General features: G+C 43.4%; 1 protein-coding gene across 1 annotated transcript in view; it reads left to right on the top strand.

Annotated features, from left to right (window-relative positions):
• Positions 1-22,303, top strand: part of LOC124777677 (solute carrier organic anion transporter family member 74D-like) — a 218,328-nt gene that overhangs the window by 26,968 nt on the left and 169,057 nt on the right. The window contains exon 3 of the mRNA XM_047253157.1: positions 19,352-19,553. Within this exon, the coding sequence (XP_047109113.1) occupies positions 19,352-19,553 (202 nt within the window). The remainder of the gene's footprint in view (positions 1-19,351; positions 19,554-22,303) is intronic.

Genomic DNA, 22,303 nt, shown 5'->3' with positions numbered 1-22,303 from the left:
TGGTAGGATTACCGTTAGTATTGATAGAATTGGCAGGGAAAACATAAATAAATATATAAGAGAGAAAATGAGAGCCAACGACATCTCTTTCTTTTTTTTGTTTTTTTTTTGTTTGTTTCTTTGGTTGTTTGTTTTGCATATAATTAGAACTAGAACTGAAGTGTTAGTCTGTTGAGAATTTTGTATCCTTACTGATTATAAACTGCATTTTATAAGTAATAAAAGTAGTTGATAGCGTAATTTCTGCGCTTTTTTGTAACCAAAGTAATTACTTTTGATGAAAGTGCAGTTTACATTCAGAAACATAAAAGATACATATACGAGGATTGGAACTAAAATAGTCATAACTATTTATTCACAACCGATACCAAAGAGTTACATGTTTGCACCTGTTACTGTCTTTCAAAGTAGTCACCAGCGTTGTGTAGAACCCGTTGCCAGCGATGTGGAAGGCGTAGTATACCGTTAGCAGAGCCTGTACTGTTGATGGTGCGAATGGAACGGTGTACTGCCTGTTGAATCTCCGGAACAGTTCTGAAGCGAATGCGACGAAGTGGTTCCTTCATCTTCGGAATCAAATCAAAGTCACAAGGACTTAAGTCGTATTATTGCTCATTTTGGAGCATCGCCTGCGACCAGCTTTGCGAAAGAAGCGGCGACACTTTCTGCGCAACCCACCCATCATTTTGCAAGATAATTCGCAGGCACATACAGCGCAAGGTGCGGCTGCTCTGTTTGGTCGATGGGACTGGGAAGTACTGTACCGTCCACAATACTCCCCGGATCTAAGTCCGGTATTTGCCATCCATACTATCGTTGGATCTTAGAGTCAGTACCTGCATTGCCATCCGTGGTTGCTACACCACGTATAATCTGAGCGACAGATTTTGCCACGCAGATCGCCCTTCATGAATCCCATCAAACATTTATGGGACATACTCTAGAGGTCTGTTCGTGTACAAAATCCTATTTAATATTTGTTGTGATATTCTTCAGATTCTGGAGCAACACTTTCACCAGTTCTTAAGGCGTAACGCTGAGGAAGTGTGAATAGCTTCACGAGCAAGTTGTCTGCCAGTCAGAACAGCAGACAACATTCTGATGGACTTCAAGCGCGCAGGTACTCACAAGCGGTCGGCTAAAATGCCATCTCTCGAGCGTGCAATAATGTTACGCTCGACTTACTCTTCGCGCGACATCTTGTTTTGAAAAGTGCTGGAGGCCACGAGATTCCGTGCGGAAGAAAACATAAAGTGTTCTTCGATTAACTGATAGCACTGTTCGGCACAGTTCTGCCTTGTGTGTCCGTTTCGAAATGTCAGTTTTGAGTGACTGCTACTTTGGCTACGGTAGTAACTTCCAGATTGTTAATAAACAAAAGCTGAATATAATGAGGGATTTCACCAAAGTCAGCGGCGATTGCGTATAGTTGTCAGAGCTAAAAGGCAAGCAACACTGCGTGAAATAATCGCAGAAATCAATGTGGGACGGACGACGAACGTATCATTTACGGCAATGCGGCGAAATTTGCTGTTGGTAGGCTATGCCAGTAGATGACCGACGCAGGTTTCGTTGGTAATAACACGACATCGCCTGCAGCGCCTCTTCTGGCTCGTCATCATATTTGCTTGACCATAGACGACTGTAAAACCGTGGTCTCGTTCAGGTGTGTGCGGATTTCAGTTGGTAGAGCTAATAGTAGAGTTCGTGTGGGGTGCAGACCCCACGAAACCATGGACCCATATTGTCAACAAGACACTGTGCAAGTTGGTGGGAGCTATGTAACGGTGTTGCTATGTTTACATAGAACAGATTGAATTCTCTGGTCCAAATGAGTCGATCATTGACTGGAAATTGTTATTTTCGGCTACTTGGAAACCATTCGTTCCCAAACAACGATGGAATTTTTGTGGATGACAATGCACCATGCCACCTGGCCACAATTGTTCGTGATTGGTTTGAAGAACATTCTGGACAATTCGAGCGAATGATTTGGCTACACAGATCGCCCGACATGGATCCCATCGAGCGTTTACGGGATACAATCGAGAGATCAGTTTGTGCATAGAATCCTGCACGGGAAATTATGGGCGCCTATAGGGGCAGCATGGCCCAGTATTTCTGTAGGTGACTTCTAACGATTAGTTGAGCTCCCGACATGATATTAGGAGGTATGCCATCAACACGTTTGTCAGCTCAGTGTAAATTTGCCTAAGATCTCAGTCTTGCTATCAGTGTTTCCTAAAATTAGTTTTATGTGATCATTCCACTTCTATTCGCTCCAAACCGCTGCTCCCGGGTACTTTACCGTAGTTCCTGTATCCAGTGATTTTTCTCTAACAGAGTAATTGAGGTTTAACGGATCGCTCTCCTAGTTTTACGCCTTCAGCTATATTTATTTACTGCAGTTCCCTGCACCAATCATTGATCGTTGACGTTGCAACCTTTCTGTATGCAACAGCATTGTCTGCGAGCAGTCCCATAGAGCTTCCAACGATTATGCTTGGACGTTGAAATTAAGCGAGGTGTCAGTTTATGCTGCTTCATCCCCCCCCCCCCCAAAAAAAAAAAAAAAAAAAAACTACCAACTGTCATTTATGACCCACAATTCCTTCTTGCTGTTGCGATTTTTTTCCTTCACTGTATATTTATTTACTGCTAGTAGCTGCACCAGCTTCATCCTGTCTTTTTCGTTCTGCTCATAGTCTTCTGACGTCACACCCTTCCCATATACAACAACATTGTCTGCGAACAGTTGCGTGCGACTTCCTACGATTATGCTTGGCGCTGAACTTCAGCGTAGTGCCAAATTATGCATCTTCAGAGATGAACTTTCTGTGTCGAAGGGACGTTAAATCCTAAGCTTCCTTCCTTTTTTGAATCTTTTTGTAAAGGGAGCGGAGCTCTTCCTTGAAGACCTGACAAACTCTGCGGCCCATCGTTGCCCGTCCGCAGGCGCGGTCCTCTCCCCGGCAGAGAGGTCACGCACGAGTACCGTGACTGGGCTTCCAGCGACGGCACAGCCGGCCTAATTCAGCTGATGGCCGGCTGAATGGCCGATGCTCAGATGCGGCTGCAGAATTTGGCGCGGCCAGACTGAGTGGGCCGGTAATCGCTGGAACCTTGCTTGCCCTCTGCCCACCACTCTCTGAGACCTCAGCACCAGCACTGAACCACGTCGGCGTGAAGCGTGAAGATGAAAGTACAGGTGCCCGCTGGGCACTTGCCCGCAGCTCCATTATTTCCAGTCTATGAATAATAGGAAGACTGCATGCTGTTGTTGAAACGGAACACAGATTCCATTGAGTCATCGGATGTATCTGTGAACTATACTCTGTATCCAAGAGACTCGGCGCTTGAAATGTTTGATCTCATTGCTCACATAGTTTTTCATACTATCGGTGCTCTCGGATCTGCGAACTATGAGAAAATTTCATATAAAGCGGCAGTTCATTCATTGCGTTTGGTTAAAATTTCTGTTTACTGTCGGCTAATCCTCAGTTACGCTCTGTACGGTAAGTACAAACTTATTTTGCTCTCACAACTCATTAAATGTGACATAATTAATCGCTTTCTGCCAAGCAGATAGAAAGGGTGGAAAAATGATACCGGCCTGGAAAATGTTTCATGCTCCTTAAGAGAGGCAACCCGTCTTAAGTCATTTGACCCAGGGAGTGGATGATGTGAGCTGCGTTGCCTATGTTAAGGCGTATAAAATATTTTCTGTACCACTCTTACTTTTGCCTATCCTATATGTTTATAGGCTTTATTTGTTACTCGCGAATTATAGCGTTTTCAAAATGGTTCATATTGCTCTGAGCACTATGGGACTCAACATCTGAGGTCATAAGTCCCCTAGAACTTAGAACTACTTAAACCTAACGAACCTCAGGACATCACACACATCCATGCCCGAGGCAGATTCGAACCTGTGAACGTAGCTGTCACGTGGTTCCAGACTGAATCGCCTAGAACCGCTTGGCCACTGCGGCCGTCCTATAGCGTTTTACACACACTATAACTGAACATTAACTGAATGCCCATTTTCTCGCTTGGGTTTGCACAATGTTTGCTTCCCCCGAGAATTGTTGATTTTTTTCTCCTCGGATTCTTTGTGCGTTGTAGCCCCTTATATAATTTAAATATTGTGGAACCTTGGTTAAAGTCACAATTAAACTATAATGAGTAACAAATTTTTGCAGTTGGTGACGGGATTCGCCTGGCACAACAAGGAATATGAGGGTCTGACGTACTGCTGATGACGCCACCAATAGACGAGAAGCACAGACACAGAAGTACAAAGTTACAGAAGGAGTTAACAGGAAGGCCATAGAGCTAGGCATTGCTCCAATATGTTACGAACATTTTTCGTCTCCAAATTTACACTACCTTGATCAACAATAATTTCAACCATAGCCGAAAAGAGGGGCCTGTGTAACATACTGCCTAACAAAACAGGAGATGCAGCCAGAAGGAGAGAAGGGAACGAAATGAAATTTCACGTCTTGAGAGGGTACATGATATACTGCAAAACCAGCAGTTTCACAGTCTGACGCTGCACGTCCACTGCCCATAACTAATGCAAGTGGTCATTGTTGTCTTGGACGCTGGCACTGGAACGGAGTTGACATCCGACGTGGTCTCACATATGATCCATCGTGGACGGATCGGGGACCTCACTGGTCGCGGAATAACTCAACATCACACAGATAGTTCATAGGGATGTGTGCTTATAAGTGGCAAGTCTGACCTTGCGGGTGATAACGGAAGCAAGAGTAAGAAAAATCAAGACATGTGCACAGGATTTTTCGACCTAACAAAGACGTTCGACAATGCAAAATGGTGCAAGATGTTCGAAATTCTGAGGAAAATTGGGGTAAGCTATAGAGAGAGACGGGTAATATACCGGGTGATCAAAAAGTCAGTATAAATTTGAAAGCTGAATAAATCACGGAATAATGTAGATAGAGAGGTACAAATTGACTCGCATGCTTGGAATGACGTGGGGTTTTATTAGAATCAAAAAATACAAACGTTCAAAAAATGTCTGACAGATGGCGCTTCATCTGATCAGAATAGCAATAATTAGCATAACAAAGTAAGACAAGGCAAAGATGACGTTCTTTACAGGAAATGCTCAATATGTCCACCACCATTCCTGAACAATAGATGTAATCGAGGAATAATGTTGTGAACAGCACTGTAAAGCATGTCCGGAGTTATGATGAGACATTGGCGTCGGATGTTGTCATTCAGCATCCCTAGAGATGTCGCTCGATCACGATACACTTGCGACTTCAGGTAACCCCAAAGCCAATAATCGCACGGACTGAGGTCTGGGGACCTGGGAGGCCAAGCATGACGAAAGTGGCGGCTGAGCACACGACCATCACCAAACGACGCGCGCAAGAAATCTTTCACGCATCTAGCAATATGGGGTGTTTTTTTTTTTTTTGTTATAGCAAAACCCCATGTCATTCCAAGCATGTGTGTCAATTTTTACCTCTCTATCTACATTATTCCATGGTTTATTAAGTTTTCAAACTTATACTGACATTTTGATCACCCGATATAATACATACAATCGCCAAGAGCGAATTATAAGGGCAGACGACCAAGAACGAAGTACTCGGATTAAAAAGGGTGTAAGACAGGGATGTAGTCTTTCGCCCCTACTGTTCAATCTGACCATCGAAGAAGCAATAATGGAAATTACAAAAAAAGGATTCAGGAGTTCAACTAAAACTCAAGATGAAAGGTTATCAATGATACGATTCGTTGATGACATTTCCATCGTGAGTGAAAATGAAGAAGAATTACATGAGTTGCTGAACTGAATGAACAGTCTGATGAGTATGGAATATGGATTGAGAATAAATCGAAGACAGACAAAATTAATGAGAAGTTGAGAAATGAGAACAGTGAGAAATTTAACATTAGGATTCATGGTCACGAAGTAGATAAAGTTAAGGAATTCTTCTACCTAGTCAGTAAGATAACCAATGACGGACGGAGCAAGGAGGACATCAAAAGCAGACTAGCAATGGCAAGAAAGGCATTCTTGGCCGAGGGAAGTCTACTAGTATGAAACATAGGCCTTAATTTAAGGAAAAAATTTCTGAGAATGTACGTTTGGAGCACAGCATTGCTTGGTAGTGAAACATGGACTGTTGGAAAACCAGAACACAAGATAATAGAAGTAAATGTGATGCTATAGATGAGTAGTGTTGAAAATTGGGTGGACTGATAAGGTTAGGAATGGGGAGGTTCTGCGCAGAATCGGAGAGGAAAAGAGTATGTGGATAGCACTGACAAGGAGAAGGCAGATGATGATATACGTCTATTAAGATATGAGGGAATTACTTCCGCCGGCAGGAGTGGCTGAGCGGTTCTAGGCGCTTCAGTCTGGAACCGCGCAACCGCTACGGTCGCAGGTTCGAATCCTGCCTCGGGCATGGATATGTGTGATGTCCTTAGGTTAGTTAGTTTTAAGTAGTTCTAAGTTCTAGGGGAGTGATGACCTTAGTTGTTAAGTCCCATAGTGCTCAGAGCCATTTGAACCATTTTTGGATGACTTCCATAGTACTAGAGGGAGCAGTAGAAGGCAAAAACTGTAGAGGAAGACATCGACCCATGAGAATAATTCGTGGCAGGCCGCATCAAACGGGTCAGGAGACTGATGACTCAAAAAAAAAAGTGGACGAGCATTGTGCTGTAGAAAAATTGCACTTTGATATTGTCGCCTGGGACGTAACACATGAAGATGCAGAGTGTCCGTGACGTACCATTGTGCTGTAAGATTCCCCTCAGTCACTACCAGCAGTCACCTGAACTCACACCCAAAACCTCCCCGCACCATGACCACACGAGTAACACCGCTGTGCCTCTCGAAAACACTGGAAGAACAGAACCCCCTCAGAGGTCGCTGCAGTACTCGCCGACGATCAGTTTTTTATAAACATGATTTGAAAAGAGAAGATGCAATCCAAATTGAAGTTCGAGAGTCGTACGACATCCAAAATTAGAACCATCTACAAGCTATGATTCATAAGAAAAATTCGTTGTCACAAAATATACCAACAGTTCTCAAAAAAGAATTGACAACTTGAAAATAATTTGCTTCTGATCTTCTCTCTTTGCTATAGGATGCCACCGCCAAAATTAAACAATATTCTGTTTTGCAGAAAATATTAATTAACTAACTGAAGATTTACTGGTTGATTCTACCTTCGATACAAGTTGATTTTTAAAATGCTTTAACTTCTTATTGTTACAGCAACAATGAGTACCAAAGTACAAAGGATCAATAAAATACGCATAAAGATCTGTATGTTCAGTAACCTAATGAAAGAAGACGTAGTGTCGTATCTCCATGAGGAATCTGAAACTTTTAGCTCAAGGCAGAGGCGTTTGGAGGGAGTATGGCCAAAGTTTAAGAGAAAAGTTGACCATGCACTGAACAGATCTACCCATCAGAACAGGTAATGTAGGTAGGAACCCTCCAAGCCATACTTTTGCCATGCGAGCGTAAAGTGGTGCGAGTCAGTATCAATAAATCCCTCTGGTTACCAGCACCACTGGCGGTGGCAGAGTCAAAGTGATATAGGAGACAACTTGAGCACACATGTGGTTTACATATTGAGTCCCGCTAAAAGGGAATTGAGTAAAAGAAATATTTTATCCTAAAATGGTTGCTCTCTCTGTAAACCGTACTAAAGCGAGTACCGAAAAATTCAGCTGACCAATCAGGTTGAGTGTTGTTCATAAACAAAAGGAAGAAGTTGTTTTGGGCCTACACGGGGACCTTGTCTGCACGACCAACAGCTTATATTTTGTGTGAACTTCTCATCGGCCTTTTTACTTGGATTTCTTGTTATTCCTAATAGCATGCGATGTGTTTTTCTTGCCAGTGGATGTCGAATGTTAATTTCCCGTTAATCATTTTGTAGGTTTCTAAAGCTTAAATCTGGGATATATTGTTAAACGGCACATTGTCGATCTTATTCAATATCTATTAACAAATACAATATCTATTAACACAGGCTTGGATTTAATAGCAAGATTTCAGAAAATTTTTCTTAAAATTCTTTTTTTAAAATTTTTCCTTAAATATTATTTTACAGGTTTTGTAAACACTACCACTATTTGTCTTGCTTCCAAAATAGAAAGCAGCTAGTAAATTTAATCTTGCTGAGGTCATTTTTATGTGGCAAGAAACTGGTTTATTTTTTATTAAATTTGTTAGTAAAATTATGGGTCAGAACTCCATCACACAGCACCAGGTCCCTACCTCATTTCAATACAGTCATCGTAAAGAAACTTCTAAAGAAACAAAAGCTGCAGGATAATAGGTAGAGAAGCAAAGCATAAGGTATAGAGATGCTGAATGAAACGCATTTGGCTGTCAAGACAGAAATGAGCGAAGCCTTCAATGACAACTCTAGCCGAATGTTGCCGAAAGATCTTTCACAAAACACAAAGAAATTTTAGTTGTGTGTAAAAGCTGTTAACACCAAAGTTAATGTCCAGCCATTCACGGACCAGACGGGAACTGAAACTGTGTGTAACATAGCAGAAGCAGAAAGGCTTAACTCTGTTTTCAGTTGTTCCTTTACAAAAGAAAATCCAGGAGTATTGCCCCAATTTAATTCTCGTTCCATTGAAAATACGAGTGAATAGCTATTAGTGTTAGTGACGTTAAGAAACAGCTGAAATCGTTAAAACTGAACAAAGCCCCAGGGCCTACGGAATCGCTGTCAGATCGTACACCCAATTTTTAGCTGAATTAGCCCATCTGTCAACTATAATGTATCGTAGATGGCTCGAAAATAACATCCCTCGAACACAAAACCGTGCCCAGAAGTTGGAATGAAGCATAGGTCACACCCAACTACAAGAAGGGTAGCAAAGGTGAACCACGGAACTACCATCTAATATCCTCGACATCCACCTGTTGTAGAAACGTAGAATTTAATTTGAGCTCTAAAATAATGTGGTATCTCGAACAAGATGATCTCATTCTTGCCAAAACATCAATCATGTGGAACACAAGTTGCACTTTTCTCACATGATACTGATAGGCCACTCATCAACGTAGACAGACAGAAGCAATATTTCTAGATTTCCAAAAAGCATTTGACTTGCTACCATCTCTACGCTTATTATCTTTTTCTTGGTAATATCTCTCTTAAATTTCGTATGTGTTTTTTCTATATTTAAGAAGTCTATCGTCGCGGTTTGTAGCTAAGTATAAATTCAGGCGTCCGCAGTTCGCGGTCGTGCGGAAGCGTTCTCGCTTCCCGCGGCCAGGTTCCCGGGTTCGATTCCCGGCGGGGTCAGGGATTTTCTCTGCCTCGTGATGACTGGGTGTTGTGTGATGTCTTTAGGCTAGTTAGTTTTAAGTAGTTCCAAGTTCTAGGAGAATGATGACCATAGCTGTTAAGTCCCATAGTGCTCAGAGCTATTTGAACCATTTTAAATTCAGGCAGTCAGTAGCGCACTAGTTATTCACTTGTGCTTTTGAAAGTTATGATTGTAAATCGGAACCAGCTGAGGCTGACAATTCCCTCACAGCTTTGACAACAGCATCCGAGTCTCGAAAATGTTAGCCACGTAGTCCATCTTTCAGAAGCCAAAAGAGATGGAAATCTGAAGATGCTAAATCGGGACTGTAAGACAGTCCAGCCGAATTTTGCAATGGGTTTCATGGTCGCAAATTGGTTTGGGGACTGGCGTTATAATGTTGCAGGTGAAAGTTGGTCTTCTTCTCTGGTCTTGCTCTTGAAATTCGGGCTTTCAGCTTACTCAGTGTGGTCTTGTAGCGTGCTGAATCGACAGTGTCTCTGGGCTCCAGGACATGCAAAGGAACCACACCCTGGCTACCTCAGAAGACTGTGCACATCACTTCGCCTGCGGCATTCCATGGACTGTCTTTTGGATTCCAGGTTCGTAATAGTGACACCACGACTCATCTCCGCTGACGATGTTGTTCAGAAAATTGTCTTCGTATTGCTCCAGCTGCTCACCACAGATTTCTATTCGATAAGTTTTTTGTTCTTCTGTAAGCAGCTGCGGTACCCATCTCGCACAGACTTTGCGATAGCCAAGATGTTACAACATTGTCTCCAAGGCATTACAGCCGACATTCAGCTTTGCACGCAATTCTCTGGTCGTTATCCGCCGATCAGCACGGATGTGTTGATCAAGACACTCTTCGTCGCGGGGTATGACAGCTGTGCAAGGTCTGCCGATCCGTGGCTTGTCATGAACACCCTTTTCACCACCTTGAAAATGCCATACCCCTCGCCCCACGTTGCTCACGTCTGTCGTATCGTCTTCATATACATTTAACAAGCGTCTATGGACTTCAATGGCGCAATTTCTTCAGCAGTGAGGAATTCGATCACATCCATGTTTTATACGGGCGTCCATCTCAGACTAGATTTTGGAACACTCCTTTGCTGGCGCCAACTACCGCAAAACAACGAAACCAGCTGCAAATGAAAGAGAAAGTTCCAGTATTAGCACTACGCCAACGATATCTGGTGCGGACAGCCAACGTCACCACAAAAATGTAGGAGGCATTACTTTCGGAACGACCCTCGTATGATCATGTAATATAAACATGCAGTAACTTGTGACATGTTCACCATCAAGATGGGAATCATCAAAAATTTGTTCTGACAATGTACGTAGTGTTAAATTACAATCTATGTATCACAAAACAGATTCGGACACTGGCTCCAACGAAGAAGAAAAAAAGGTTATGATCAACCAATATATTTTATAAGTTTTCTGGCCACACTTCGCAGCAGTGAATCTTGATTGCACAAAACTAAAGAGGAAGACGTCTCCAAATCCAACAAGGCAATGCTGGCCACACTTCCTACCAGTGAATCTTCGGTTGCTTGCGGAAATGCTGTAAAGCAACTCTTACTAAGTGGCAAACGCCTCCAAAAGCAAATAACATGATGCTAGACTTGTTACTGGTAGGATGAGTCAACTCGCTACTATTATATGAACTCAAACTGCTCAACACTTTTCTTCGTTCAAACAATATCGAAAACCGATATTCACAGTCAACGTAATATGAGAGAAAATAGAACTTGTATGGATAAACGCTTTCGTCCCTCCATCTCTGTTTTTGTGGTTGGCACATGATACTATAAGGAAGCTATATGTGTGGATAAAAAAATAATTCCAACATTCACAGCCAATGTAAGATAAGTAAGATAGGAGAAAACAGAGCTTGTGCAGATAGATGCTTTCCTCTCTCTCTAGCTCTGGTTTTGTGAATGGCACATGGAACCATACGGAATGTGTGTGTGTGTGTGTGTGTGTGTGTGTGTGTGTGTGTGTGTGTGTGTGTGTGTTAGCGTATCCTGAAAAATTAGGAGGAGACGTCACGATCACATTATAATCTTATAAGTGACCAACAGTTTGGACCACCATTAAAAACATGATAGCAGCGCATCTGTGGAAATCATCTTTCTACCATCCATATCTGCAAGGACATAATAAAACGTGTTTCCCAATCTTGGGTCTATGGGGAGTAACAGAGCAGACGAATGGGTACACCATTAGACCGGATGCCAGTACTGCTTTTTAGTGTAATCGATTTCTGCATTAACATTATAAACAGCCAACATAATGTTTTATAAACCATTATAGATCGTGATTGTTTTTTTTAGTATAGTATCGAAGTATCACACCCTGACTTTACCAAACGATCCATTAAAACTACAGTCTTCTACACCATTTACACATACACTGAAAAATGAGACACTTTTGTATTATAATTTTAGGAGTCATAATAGTAAAAAAGACGTTATGACCAACGTTGTCTACTTTAGTATTACTTCCCCTGTAGACAATTTGCAGAACGACACTAGGGATATATATATATATATATATATATATATATATATATATATAAACATTAATATGTAACTGTCTAGGTCTGCGTGACAAACGATTCCTCCTTTACGTGACAGTATAACATAATTTGCTCTATTTAGTTACCAGTAAGACAGACATGACTCACTGTCGCATTATCGGAATTAGTCACTAGAGTTTTTTTCCATATTCTTAACTCCCTGACAGGTACCTCAGGAGAGGGTTGTGTGTTTGATAACCATAGTAACTGAAAATAACAATCATGTTTCAGACACGACTAACTTGTCAGATGAAAAGATTACTTGAATACATAGCCACATACTTTCGAAATTAGAAAAACATTAACATGTCACGACTGACTTTTTTTAAAGTAGAGTATCGATGTACTGCATCTTGCCAATACCGAATGATCCATTAAAACTACACTCTTACCGTAACATGTACACATACAGCTAAAACAATTTAACATTTACGTATTCGAAGTTTAGTACACATAGCCAGAAAAGATTTCATGATCAATATCATTGAAGCCAGTATTACTTTCCCAGTAGGTAAATTGCAGAAGATCTTGGGTAACATTTATCACAATTTTAATAGGTAACGGTCTGGCTGTTCTCAATGCACATTGATTCCTTTATGTATAAGGAAAGTATAATTTCTTCTATATCTCTGTTAGGAAGACAGTCAGAACCTCTAGAGATGTATAGTTGTTCTGTGCATTCTCATATTTATGGTCAACAGAATCTTCCACACTGCTAAAGTTAAGAAAAAGGGGCTCTGAGAAGGTAACGTAGCCCATACAGGTTTGCTTACGAAGAACAGTGAGTCATCCAACCTACATATAGTACACAGTAGAACAGTTAACATCGCTGTTTGGTGGCTCACGTAATCAATTTCCAAGTCAAATAATTAAACTATAGGATTAAAACTGTAGAAACACAGACAGAAGCTTTATAAACAATTATCGACTCCGATTATGAGGAATATGAACAGCGACCCAAATTAAAAGTATGTACGTAAATTCTCCAGAAGATGTCGGTTTAGAACTCACGTCATTTGCCTTAGTATTCGTAAAAGCGCAGGACACACACAAATGCGGCTTAGCAAATGCTTTTTACTATAGATTATTGTTCACTCAGCCAACGGCCTTGCCCGAGTGGTAACACCAGTTCCCGTCAGATCACGAAGTTAAGCGCTGTCTGGCTGGGATAGCACTTGGATGGGAGACCATCCAGTCTGCCGAGCGCTGTTGGCAAGCGGAGTGCACTCAGCCCTTGTGAGGCAAACTGAGGAGCTACTTGATTGAGAAGTAGCAGCTCCAATCTCGTAAACTGACATACGGCTGGGAGAGCGATGTGCTGACCACATACCCCTCCATATCCGCATCCAGTGACACTTGTGGGCTGGGGATGACACGGCCGCCGGTCGGTACCGTTGGGCCTTCCAAGGCTTGTTGGGAGGAATATATTATTCACTCTAGAGCCAGAAGTGTGGGGTGGCCATATGGGGCCATAACTTACAAATGACCACAACACATTTGTCCATATCTCCTACCTAACTTTGTGCGCCTTAGATACACTAAGAGTAGGGGTTTGATGTGTCTTAATAATATTTAGCATTATTCACAGTACAATAACAAATACACTCCTGGAAATGGAAAAAAGAACACATTGACACCGGTGTGTCAGACCCACCATACTTGCTCCGGACACTGCGAGAGGGCTGTACAAGCAATGATCACACGCACGGCACAGCGGACACACCAGGAACCGCGGTGTTGGCCGTCGAATGGCGCTAGCTGCGCAGCATTTGTGCACCGCCGCCGTCAGTGTCAGCCAGTTTGCCGTGGCATACGGAGCTCCATCGCAGTCTTTAACACTGGTAGCATGCCGCGACAGCGTGGACGTGAACCGTATGTGCAGTTGACGGACTTTGAGCGAGGGCGTATAGTGGGCATGCGGGAGGCCGGGTGGACGTACCGCCGAATTGCTCAACACGTGGGGCGTGAGGTCTCCACAGTACATCGATGTTGTCGCCAGTGGTCGGCGGAAGGTGCACGTGCCCGTCGACCTGGGACCGGACCGCAGCGACGCACGGATGCACGCCAAGACCGTAGGATCCTACGCAGTGCCGTAGGGGACCGCACCGCCACTTCCCAGCAAATTAGGGACACTGTTGCTCCTGGGGTATCGGCGAGGACCATTCGCAACCGTCTCCTTGAAGCTGGGCTACGGTCCCGCACACCGTTAGGCCGTCTTCCGCTCACGCCCCAACATCGTGCAGCCCGCCTCCAGTGGTGTCGCGACAGGCGTGAATGGAGGAACGAATGGAGACGTGTCGTCTTCAGCGATGAGAGTCGCTTCTGCCTTGGTGCCAATGATGGTCGTATGCGTGTTTGGCGCCGTGCAGGTGAGCGCCACAATCAGGACTGCATATGACCGAGGCACACAGGGCCAACAACCGGCATCATGGTGTGGGGAGCGATTTCCTACACTGGCCGTACACCACTGGTGATCGTCGAGGGGACACTGAATAGTGCACGGTACATCCAAACCGTCATCGAACCCATCGTTCTACCATTCCTAGACCGGCAAGGGAACTTGCTGTTCCAACAGGACAATGCACGTCCGCATGTATCCCGTGCCACCCAACGTGCTCTAGAAGGTGTGAGTCAACTACCCTGGCCAGCAAGATCTCCGGATCTGTCCCCCATTGAGCATGTTTGGGACTGGATGAAGCGTCGTCTCACGCGGTCTGCACGTCCAGCACGAACGCTGGTCCAACTGAGGCGCCAGGTGGAAATGGCATGGCAAGCCGTTCCACAGGACTACATCCAGCATCTCTACGATCGTCTCCATGGGAGAATAGCAGCCTGCATTGCTGCGAAAGGTGGATATACACTGTACTAGTGCCGACATTTTGCATGCTCTGTTGCCTGTGTCTATGTGCCTGTGGTTCTGTCAGTGTGATCATGTGATGTATCTGACCCCAGAAATGTGTCAATAAAGTTTCCCCTTCCTGGGACAATGAATTCACGGTGTTCTTATTTCAATTTCCAGGAGTGTAATAGAAAAGATTAGTAGAAAAGTAGTAATAATAATAAATAAAACAGACACCCCTGCGTAACAGTGGACACCTATAGAAGCTCACAGCCAGGCAGGCAGATATAGCTATGTGGATGACCCTGTCAGTTCAGTTACATGATAGCCATGATATAGTGTACAACATAACAGTGAGAAAGAGATGTAAAACATCGATAGTGTTCACAGGATCTCAGAAGTCTCGTCTCGTCTCTCTCTCTCTCTCTCTCTCTCTCCAGTGTACATTAATTCTCCTTCAAAATACATGTCTCAAAAGAAGTAAATTTCCAACATCTGATGCCACCAGACTGAACCCTCGAAAAATAAGTTAAATTTACGATAGATGGGATAAAATTTAGACAAGCGCCAAGCAACAGTATTAACAGCTGACCTAAGTCATTAGAAATCATTATGCTATCCCCGTCGCCCACAGAGCTCCTTTTTATCTTCTGTCATTTTGTCTTCTCAAGATTACACCTATTGGGTGGAGGCTGCCACAGCACTCAGTATAAAATAGAACCACCATTTACACACACACACACACACACACACACACACACACACATGCATATATGGATTGCAGTAGGGGTAGAGTGTTTACGTTATTTCCGTTGTAAACACACATAGCATAAAAACTGGTTCAAATGGCTCTGAGCACTATGAGACAACATCTGGGGTCATCAGTCCCCTAGAACTAAGAACTACTTAAACCTACGTAACCTAAGGACATCACACATATCCATGCCCGAGGCAGAATTCGAACCTGCGACCGTAGCGGTTGCGCGGTTCCAGACTGAAGCGTCTAGAATCGCTCGGCCACACCAGCCGGCCACATAGGACAGTTACTGCATTACATGCGTTGATTTCCATCAGGGATCTCTACTGCCTCCTTCCATCGACACTAAAGGTGTCATCGGTGGCGGCAGCGGTGTTGGTAGGTGTAATGCCAGCATCAGAACTAAAGTAGGATGATCCACTTTTAGATGCTACCCTGGATCCATGCTGTACATTATCCCAGAATTACTGCACCGATGGATCAATCCCAAACATTACCCCAGACTTTGCGTAGATGGATCTGCCCAAACAATAACCACAGATGCAGAGCGTGCTAGATCCAAGGTGAACAATATACCATAATGCACCACATGCTAGACCTATCACTGGCTGATTCTACTCTCGGATAACACTTTGGATCATAAGAAGATGAATCCATGCTGAGCACAATCAAAGAAGTTTTTGTGCAGATGGATCCACCCTACTGTTATCCTAGCCTTTGTACAGGTGGAGCCACCCCAAACGGTATGTCTGGATGTGGCATATGCTGGATTCACGCCTTATAATACCCACAGATGTACTATGATTTGCATCCACCATTAGTAGCGTCCAGGACCTAATGCAGCCAGATACCACTATGAACCCGTGGCTATACGTTCCAGCCACCATCATCACTACTGCCTCCAAAAACACCTTCAGGGTCAGTGGAGGGAAGGAGTTGAGACTCCTGATGGATGTCAACATATGAAATAGCATAACTCTGCTGTGGGTGTTTACAACAGAATAATGGAAACACTCTATTCCCACAGCAATCCATTTATGTATAGGTGTGTCAGTTTTAGCATTGACTGTGGCACTTATATGATGGTGCATTGTAGAGAAAAGACGAAACTGTCGTATTCCCAATAGTTCTGCGTGTCTCTGAGTGGTGTATGTCTGTGTGTGTGTGTGTGTGTGTGTGTGTGTGTGTGTGTGTGTGCGTGAGAGAGAGAGAGAGAGAGAGAGAGAGAGAGAGAGAGAGATATTGGGGTGGGGGGAGGAAACGGTAGTGTTATTTTACTCTATTCTGAATGCTATGGCATTCCTCACAGAATACAAGTTAGTAGCAGGTCATATGTATTTGAAATTGTAAGGAAATATTTGGGTGCACTCTAAAGTGGTACGATTTCAGATGCAAAAAGACGAAATGATGAGAAGTTTGATTACAGACGATAAAAAGGAGCTCTGTGGACAACATGTATAGCATTATTTTTATCTAAATAACCAAATTTGCCCCTAATAGTATTGTTTGGCGTTTATTTAGTTTTTAAAGCCATTTATCGCACATTTAAAATATTTTTGACTATTCACTCTGGTAGTATCAGGTGTAGGAAGTTTACTTCTTTTAACACATACACGGTGAAGTGTTTTGGGGGAGAATGAATGCACAATTCACAGAGATCATTTCTACTTCACTGATGTTTAGTATCTCCCAATCGCTGCAATTTGGATCATAGAAGGGTGAACCCATACAGAACATTATCTAAGAACTTTTTGTGTAGCTGGATCCATTCGACCGTTATCCCAACTTTTGCACAGGCGGATCAGCCCTGAACGATCTGTAGAGCATATGGATAGCGCAATTTTTATCTAACAGATTTATATTAGCTCCTACTACCATTTCTTGGCGTTAGTTTGATTTTTAAACGCATTTATCGTACAGATAAACCTTTTCCTACTATTCACTGTGGTAATATCAACTATCAGAAATTTACTGCTTTTGGACACATGTGGTTTTGAAAGAGAATTAATGTACAATGGAGAGAGAGAGAGAGAGAGAGAGAGTGAGGATACTTCTGAGGTCCTGTGAGGCCAGCTGATGTTTTGTGTCTCCCACTTGCTATGGTGCTGTACTGTAGGTCATGGCAACCTCACACCTGAATCGACTGTCTCATTCAGATAGCTATATTTGCTTGCCTGCTTGCAAGCTTCTAGAGGCGTCTACATCTACATCTACATGGATACTCTGCAAATCACATTTAAGTGCCTGGCAGCGGGTTCATCCAACCACCTTCACAGTTCTCTGTTATTGCAGTCTCGTATAGCGTGCGGAAGGAACGAATACATGTTTCTTTCTGTAAGAGCTCTGATTTCCCTTATTTTATCGTGGCGATCGTTCCTCCCTATGTAGGTCGGTATCGACAAAATATTTTCGCGTTCGGAGGAGAAAATTGGTGATTGGAATTTCGTGAAAAGAGTCCGCTGCAACGAAAAACGCCTTTGTTTTAATTATGTCCACCAGAAATCCCGTATCATTTCAGTAACACTCTCTCCCCTATTTCGCAATAATACAAAACGTGCTGCCCTTTTTTGAATTTTTACGATGTACTCCGCCAATCCTATCTGGTAAGGATCCCATATCGCTCAGCAGTATTCTAAAAGAGGACGGACAAGCGTAGTGTAGGCAGTCTCCTTAGTAGATCTGTTACATTTTCTAAGTGTCCTGTCAACAAAATGCAATCTTTGGTTAGCCTTCCCCACAACATTTTCTATGTGTTCCTTCGAATTTAAGTTGTTTGTAATTGTAATACCTAGGTATTTAATTGAATTTACGGTTTTTAGATTAGACTGATTTATCGTGTAACCGAAGTTTAGCGGATTTCTTTTAGCACTCATGTGGCCCGACCTCACACTTTTCGTTATTTAGTGTCAACTGCCAATTTTCGCACTATACAGATATCTTTACTAAATCGTTTTTGAATTTTTATTTGATCTCCTGATGACTTTATTAGTCGATAAACGACAGCGTCATCTGCAACCAACCGAAGACGGCTGCTCAGATTGTCTCCCAAATCGTTTATACAGACAAGGAACAGCAAAGGGTCTATAACACTACCTTGGGGAACGCCAGATATCACTTCTGTTTTGCTCGATGACTTTCCGTTAATTACTACGAACTGTGACGTTTCTGACAGGAAATCACAAATCCAGTCACATAACTGAGACGATATTCCATAAGCACGCAATTTCACTACGAGCCGCTTGTGTGGTACAGTGTCAAAAGCCTTCTGGAAATCCAGAAATACGGAATAGATCTGAAATCCCTTGTCAATAGCACTCAACGCTTTATGCGAGTAAAGAGCTAGTTGTGTTTCACAAGAACGTTGTTTTCTAAATCCATGTTGACTGTGTGTCTTACAGAGTTATTGTTTAAAATTATAATCAATTAATCTGTTTCTATAAAGCGGTCTGGGTGCCTTTAATGGAAATTTCCTGCATTAGTATGGCGTTATGCATACAGAGAATAATGCTGCATCCACCCTACCCCTATCCTTGTAGTATTCACGTAACGGAGTGTAATTTCAAGCACACTTAGAGATTATGATAGAAAGTGCTGCCATCTGGAGTCCCATAGTGCTTAGAGCCAGTTGAATCATTTGAAGCTCTGTACTTCGTGAAATGACGTAAATATCGTGCACTGTTACCGGTGTTATAACAAAATACTCCTTCCCCTGTTAAATTTGTCTGAGGTGCCCGAGTTCACCCTGTATAATCTTACCATGAAGCATCTTACTGTCTCTTGAATAACTTTGATTAAAACGACGGGAGTGCTTTGGTTGCAGGACAAAGACTAGACGCGCAGGCAGCCAGTGCGGCAGGCACAGGGATGTGGCCGTGATGCCGGAGTTCGAGGACGTTTCCATGGTGGCGGTAGCGGGCGGTGCCACGGCGTCCCACGCGGAGCCGGCGCCAGGCTGCAGCAACGGCGTCGCCGCTCCCCCAGACCAGGAGGCGCTGCTGCCGGCGCCACAGCCTCCAGCCAAGGTGAGCGGACGCTAGTCCAGTCCAGCATCCTGAGCCTGGAAAGTGAGCTAAAGCCATTGGCAGCTTAAATATAGTAAAAGAAGCTGTTACTCTGCACACTTCTGCTGCTATCAGTTGTGCACCAAATCAGCATACACAGTCCTTGCTATCCTAAGCCAAGCTCTTCTCGAATGTCTTTAGAGCAGTACAGCTTTAATTACCACCTCAAAAAATGAAGATATGTCCTCGTGCCTTCCATCTACCCTTGCTACCAGATCTAATCCCTCCTTCTTGCCCCCCTCCTCAGGGCTCCATCTCTCCCCTTCCCTTCTTCCTCCTTTTCCCCTGACAAACACCTTCTTCCCCCCCCCCCCCCATGGGCTTACAGCTCCTTTCCTTCTCCCCTCCACTGTGTCCTTCCTATCCTCCTCCTGGTTTCCCCCTACCATCTCTCCCCCCCTTTTCCCCTTTTCTTCCCTCCCCCTCCTCCCCTCACCCGGTGGTAAGTACCCATCGGTGCAGTGATTTTAACATTTTCGTTGTGCTGTCAAGTTACTCCAGTGCAGTGTGCAGTGCTATGTTCCACCAGCACCAGCAGTGTCACCAGCGTCATTCATTTGTGTTCCCACTGTGGTGTTTCTTTGTTTCCGTGTCGACTCACAGAGTTCATTCTCCTCATATGTGTATGGCTCTCGTCTGTGTTGTTTTTAAATCTACCGTTCCTACTCATCTATTTTTGTTATTGTTAATTCATCATTTTATACTGTTGTATGTTATGTGTTATTTTCTCATTTGCTTATGTTTTCACTGTAACTCTCTTGGCTGAAGAGTGACGTATTATGCCGCTGCCAGCCCTCCCCTTTTTGGGGAGTGAAATAACAGTAAAGACAAAAAATGAAGATACAAAGTTTGGACAAAAACGTGGAAACACGATGAGAAATGCATTCGTTGACTTCCATAACTATAAGTGCCATATAGTAGCATTTTGCAAAGTGACCTAGTCAGTTTCTCCAGTATAAGCTGCTCCCTGTAGGGAATTTTGCAACCTCATTTCTGAACGCAGGTCTGGCCCTTGGCTCATGACAGGTAGGCATTGCTGAGGGACTGCAGTGAGCGTATGTGCAGTTACCTGGGAAAAGCTGCAGAGAACAGATATGTCTCAGCCAGCAAGCACCACGGTCAGCGGAATGCATTGCTTAATATGTTAAAGATTCCCATGGAGAACCTGCAGCGAGTAGATGTGTGATGTGTTTCGGTCAGGCAAGCACCGCAGTCAGCGAAGGTGGGAGGTAGTATAGAGATGTATGTCCCGACCAGCCAAGGACCGCAGCTCACTGGAAGATTGTGCACTTTGTGTGCACTTTGTAAAGCATTAAGACATAAAAGTATTTTTATATAACATGTTGTGTTCCATCTTATCATTGCGTCGGGAATAAGGGAACGGCAGTGAGTACCCTCGCACTATATGCTCACAAGGTAAATGTTAGTTGAAACTGTTGTTTAGGAGTACTGTCCTTGTTTAGTAACCACAAGGTTCTTATTCCCAGGTTCAAACCCCGCCAACGCTTACATTTTGAATAAAAGTCAAGAACAATGGCGGGAGAAGACTTTGGGCATAAGAAATCAGCCTCATTCAGCCATCGACGTTGTGGAAGAGGCGGAGGACAGAGCTTAGGGGCACTCTCTTGCCTTTGGAAGAACCAGAAATGGTCAACGGCATGAGGATGCAGAAGGCAAATGGCCTGTAATTGAAAAAGTGTCGTGACGATCTCGCCAGTGGCAAAAGATTCCAAATTACTCCTCCATTAGGCTCTCTGGTAGGGGACTGCCAAAGGGAGGTGAAAATGAGAAGAAGGTTCAATAACCAACGAAAGGATAACGTTCTACGGGTTGGGGCGTGGAATGTCAGAAGTTTGAACGTTGTAGGGAAACTAGTAAATACGAAAAAGGAAATGCAGACGCTCAATCTAGATATAGTGCAGGTCAGTGAAGTGAAATGGAAACGAGACAAGGACTTGTAGTCAGACGAGTATAGGATATTATCAACAACACCAGAAAATGGTATAACAGGATGGTAGGGCAGAGAGTGTGTTACTGGGAACAGTTCAATGATAGGGTTGTTCTCATCAGAGTCGACAGAAAACCATCAGCGACAATGATAGTTCGGGTATACATGCCGACATCGCAACCCGAAGAGGTAGATATTATATGAGGATATTGAATGGGTAATTCAGTATGTAAAGGGGGACGAAGATCTAATAGTCATGGGAGACTGGAATGCGTTTGCAGGGGAAGGGGCAGAAGAAAGGATTACAGAGGAATATGGGCTTGGTAGTAGGAATGGGAGAGGAGAAAGACTAACTGAGTTCTGCAATAAATTTCAGCTAGCAATAGCGCATACTCCTTTCAAGAATCACAGGTGCAGGAGGTATATTTGGAAAAGGCCGGGATGTACGGAAACATTTCAGTTACACTACATCATGGTCAGGCAGAGATTCGAAACCAGTTACTTGATTGTAAGGGATATCCATTGGCTGATATAGATTCATATCACAATTCAGTAGTGATGAAGAGTAGGCTGAAGTTTCAGAGAATACACAGGAAGAATCAATGTTCAAAGAAGGGGGATACGGAAATACTAAGGAATGGGGTGATACGCTTGAAGTTCCCTGAGGCTGTAATAGGGATACTGTGATAAGGAACACCACAGCAGGCATTTCAGTTGAAAAGGAATGGATATCTCTAAAAAGGGAAATCACGGGAGTTGGAAA

The sequence above is a fragment of the Schistocerca piceifrons genome, chromosome 1, assembly GCF_021461385.2.
Source record: "Schistocerca piceifrons isolate TAMUIC-IGC-003096 chromosome 1, iqSchPice1.1, whole genome shotgun sequence".
Classification (NCBI taxonomy): Eukaryota; Metazoa; Arthropoda; class Insecta; order Orthoptera; family Acrididae; genus Schistocerca; species Schistocerca piceifrons.
The sequence above is the reverse complement of the archived record's forward strand: the minus strand, read 5'-3'. Positions and strand labels throughout refer to the sequence as shown.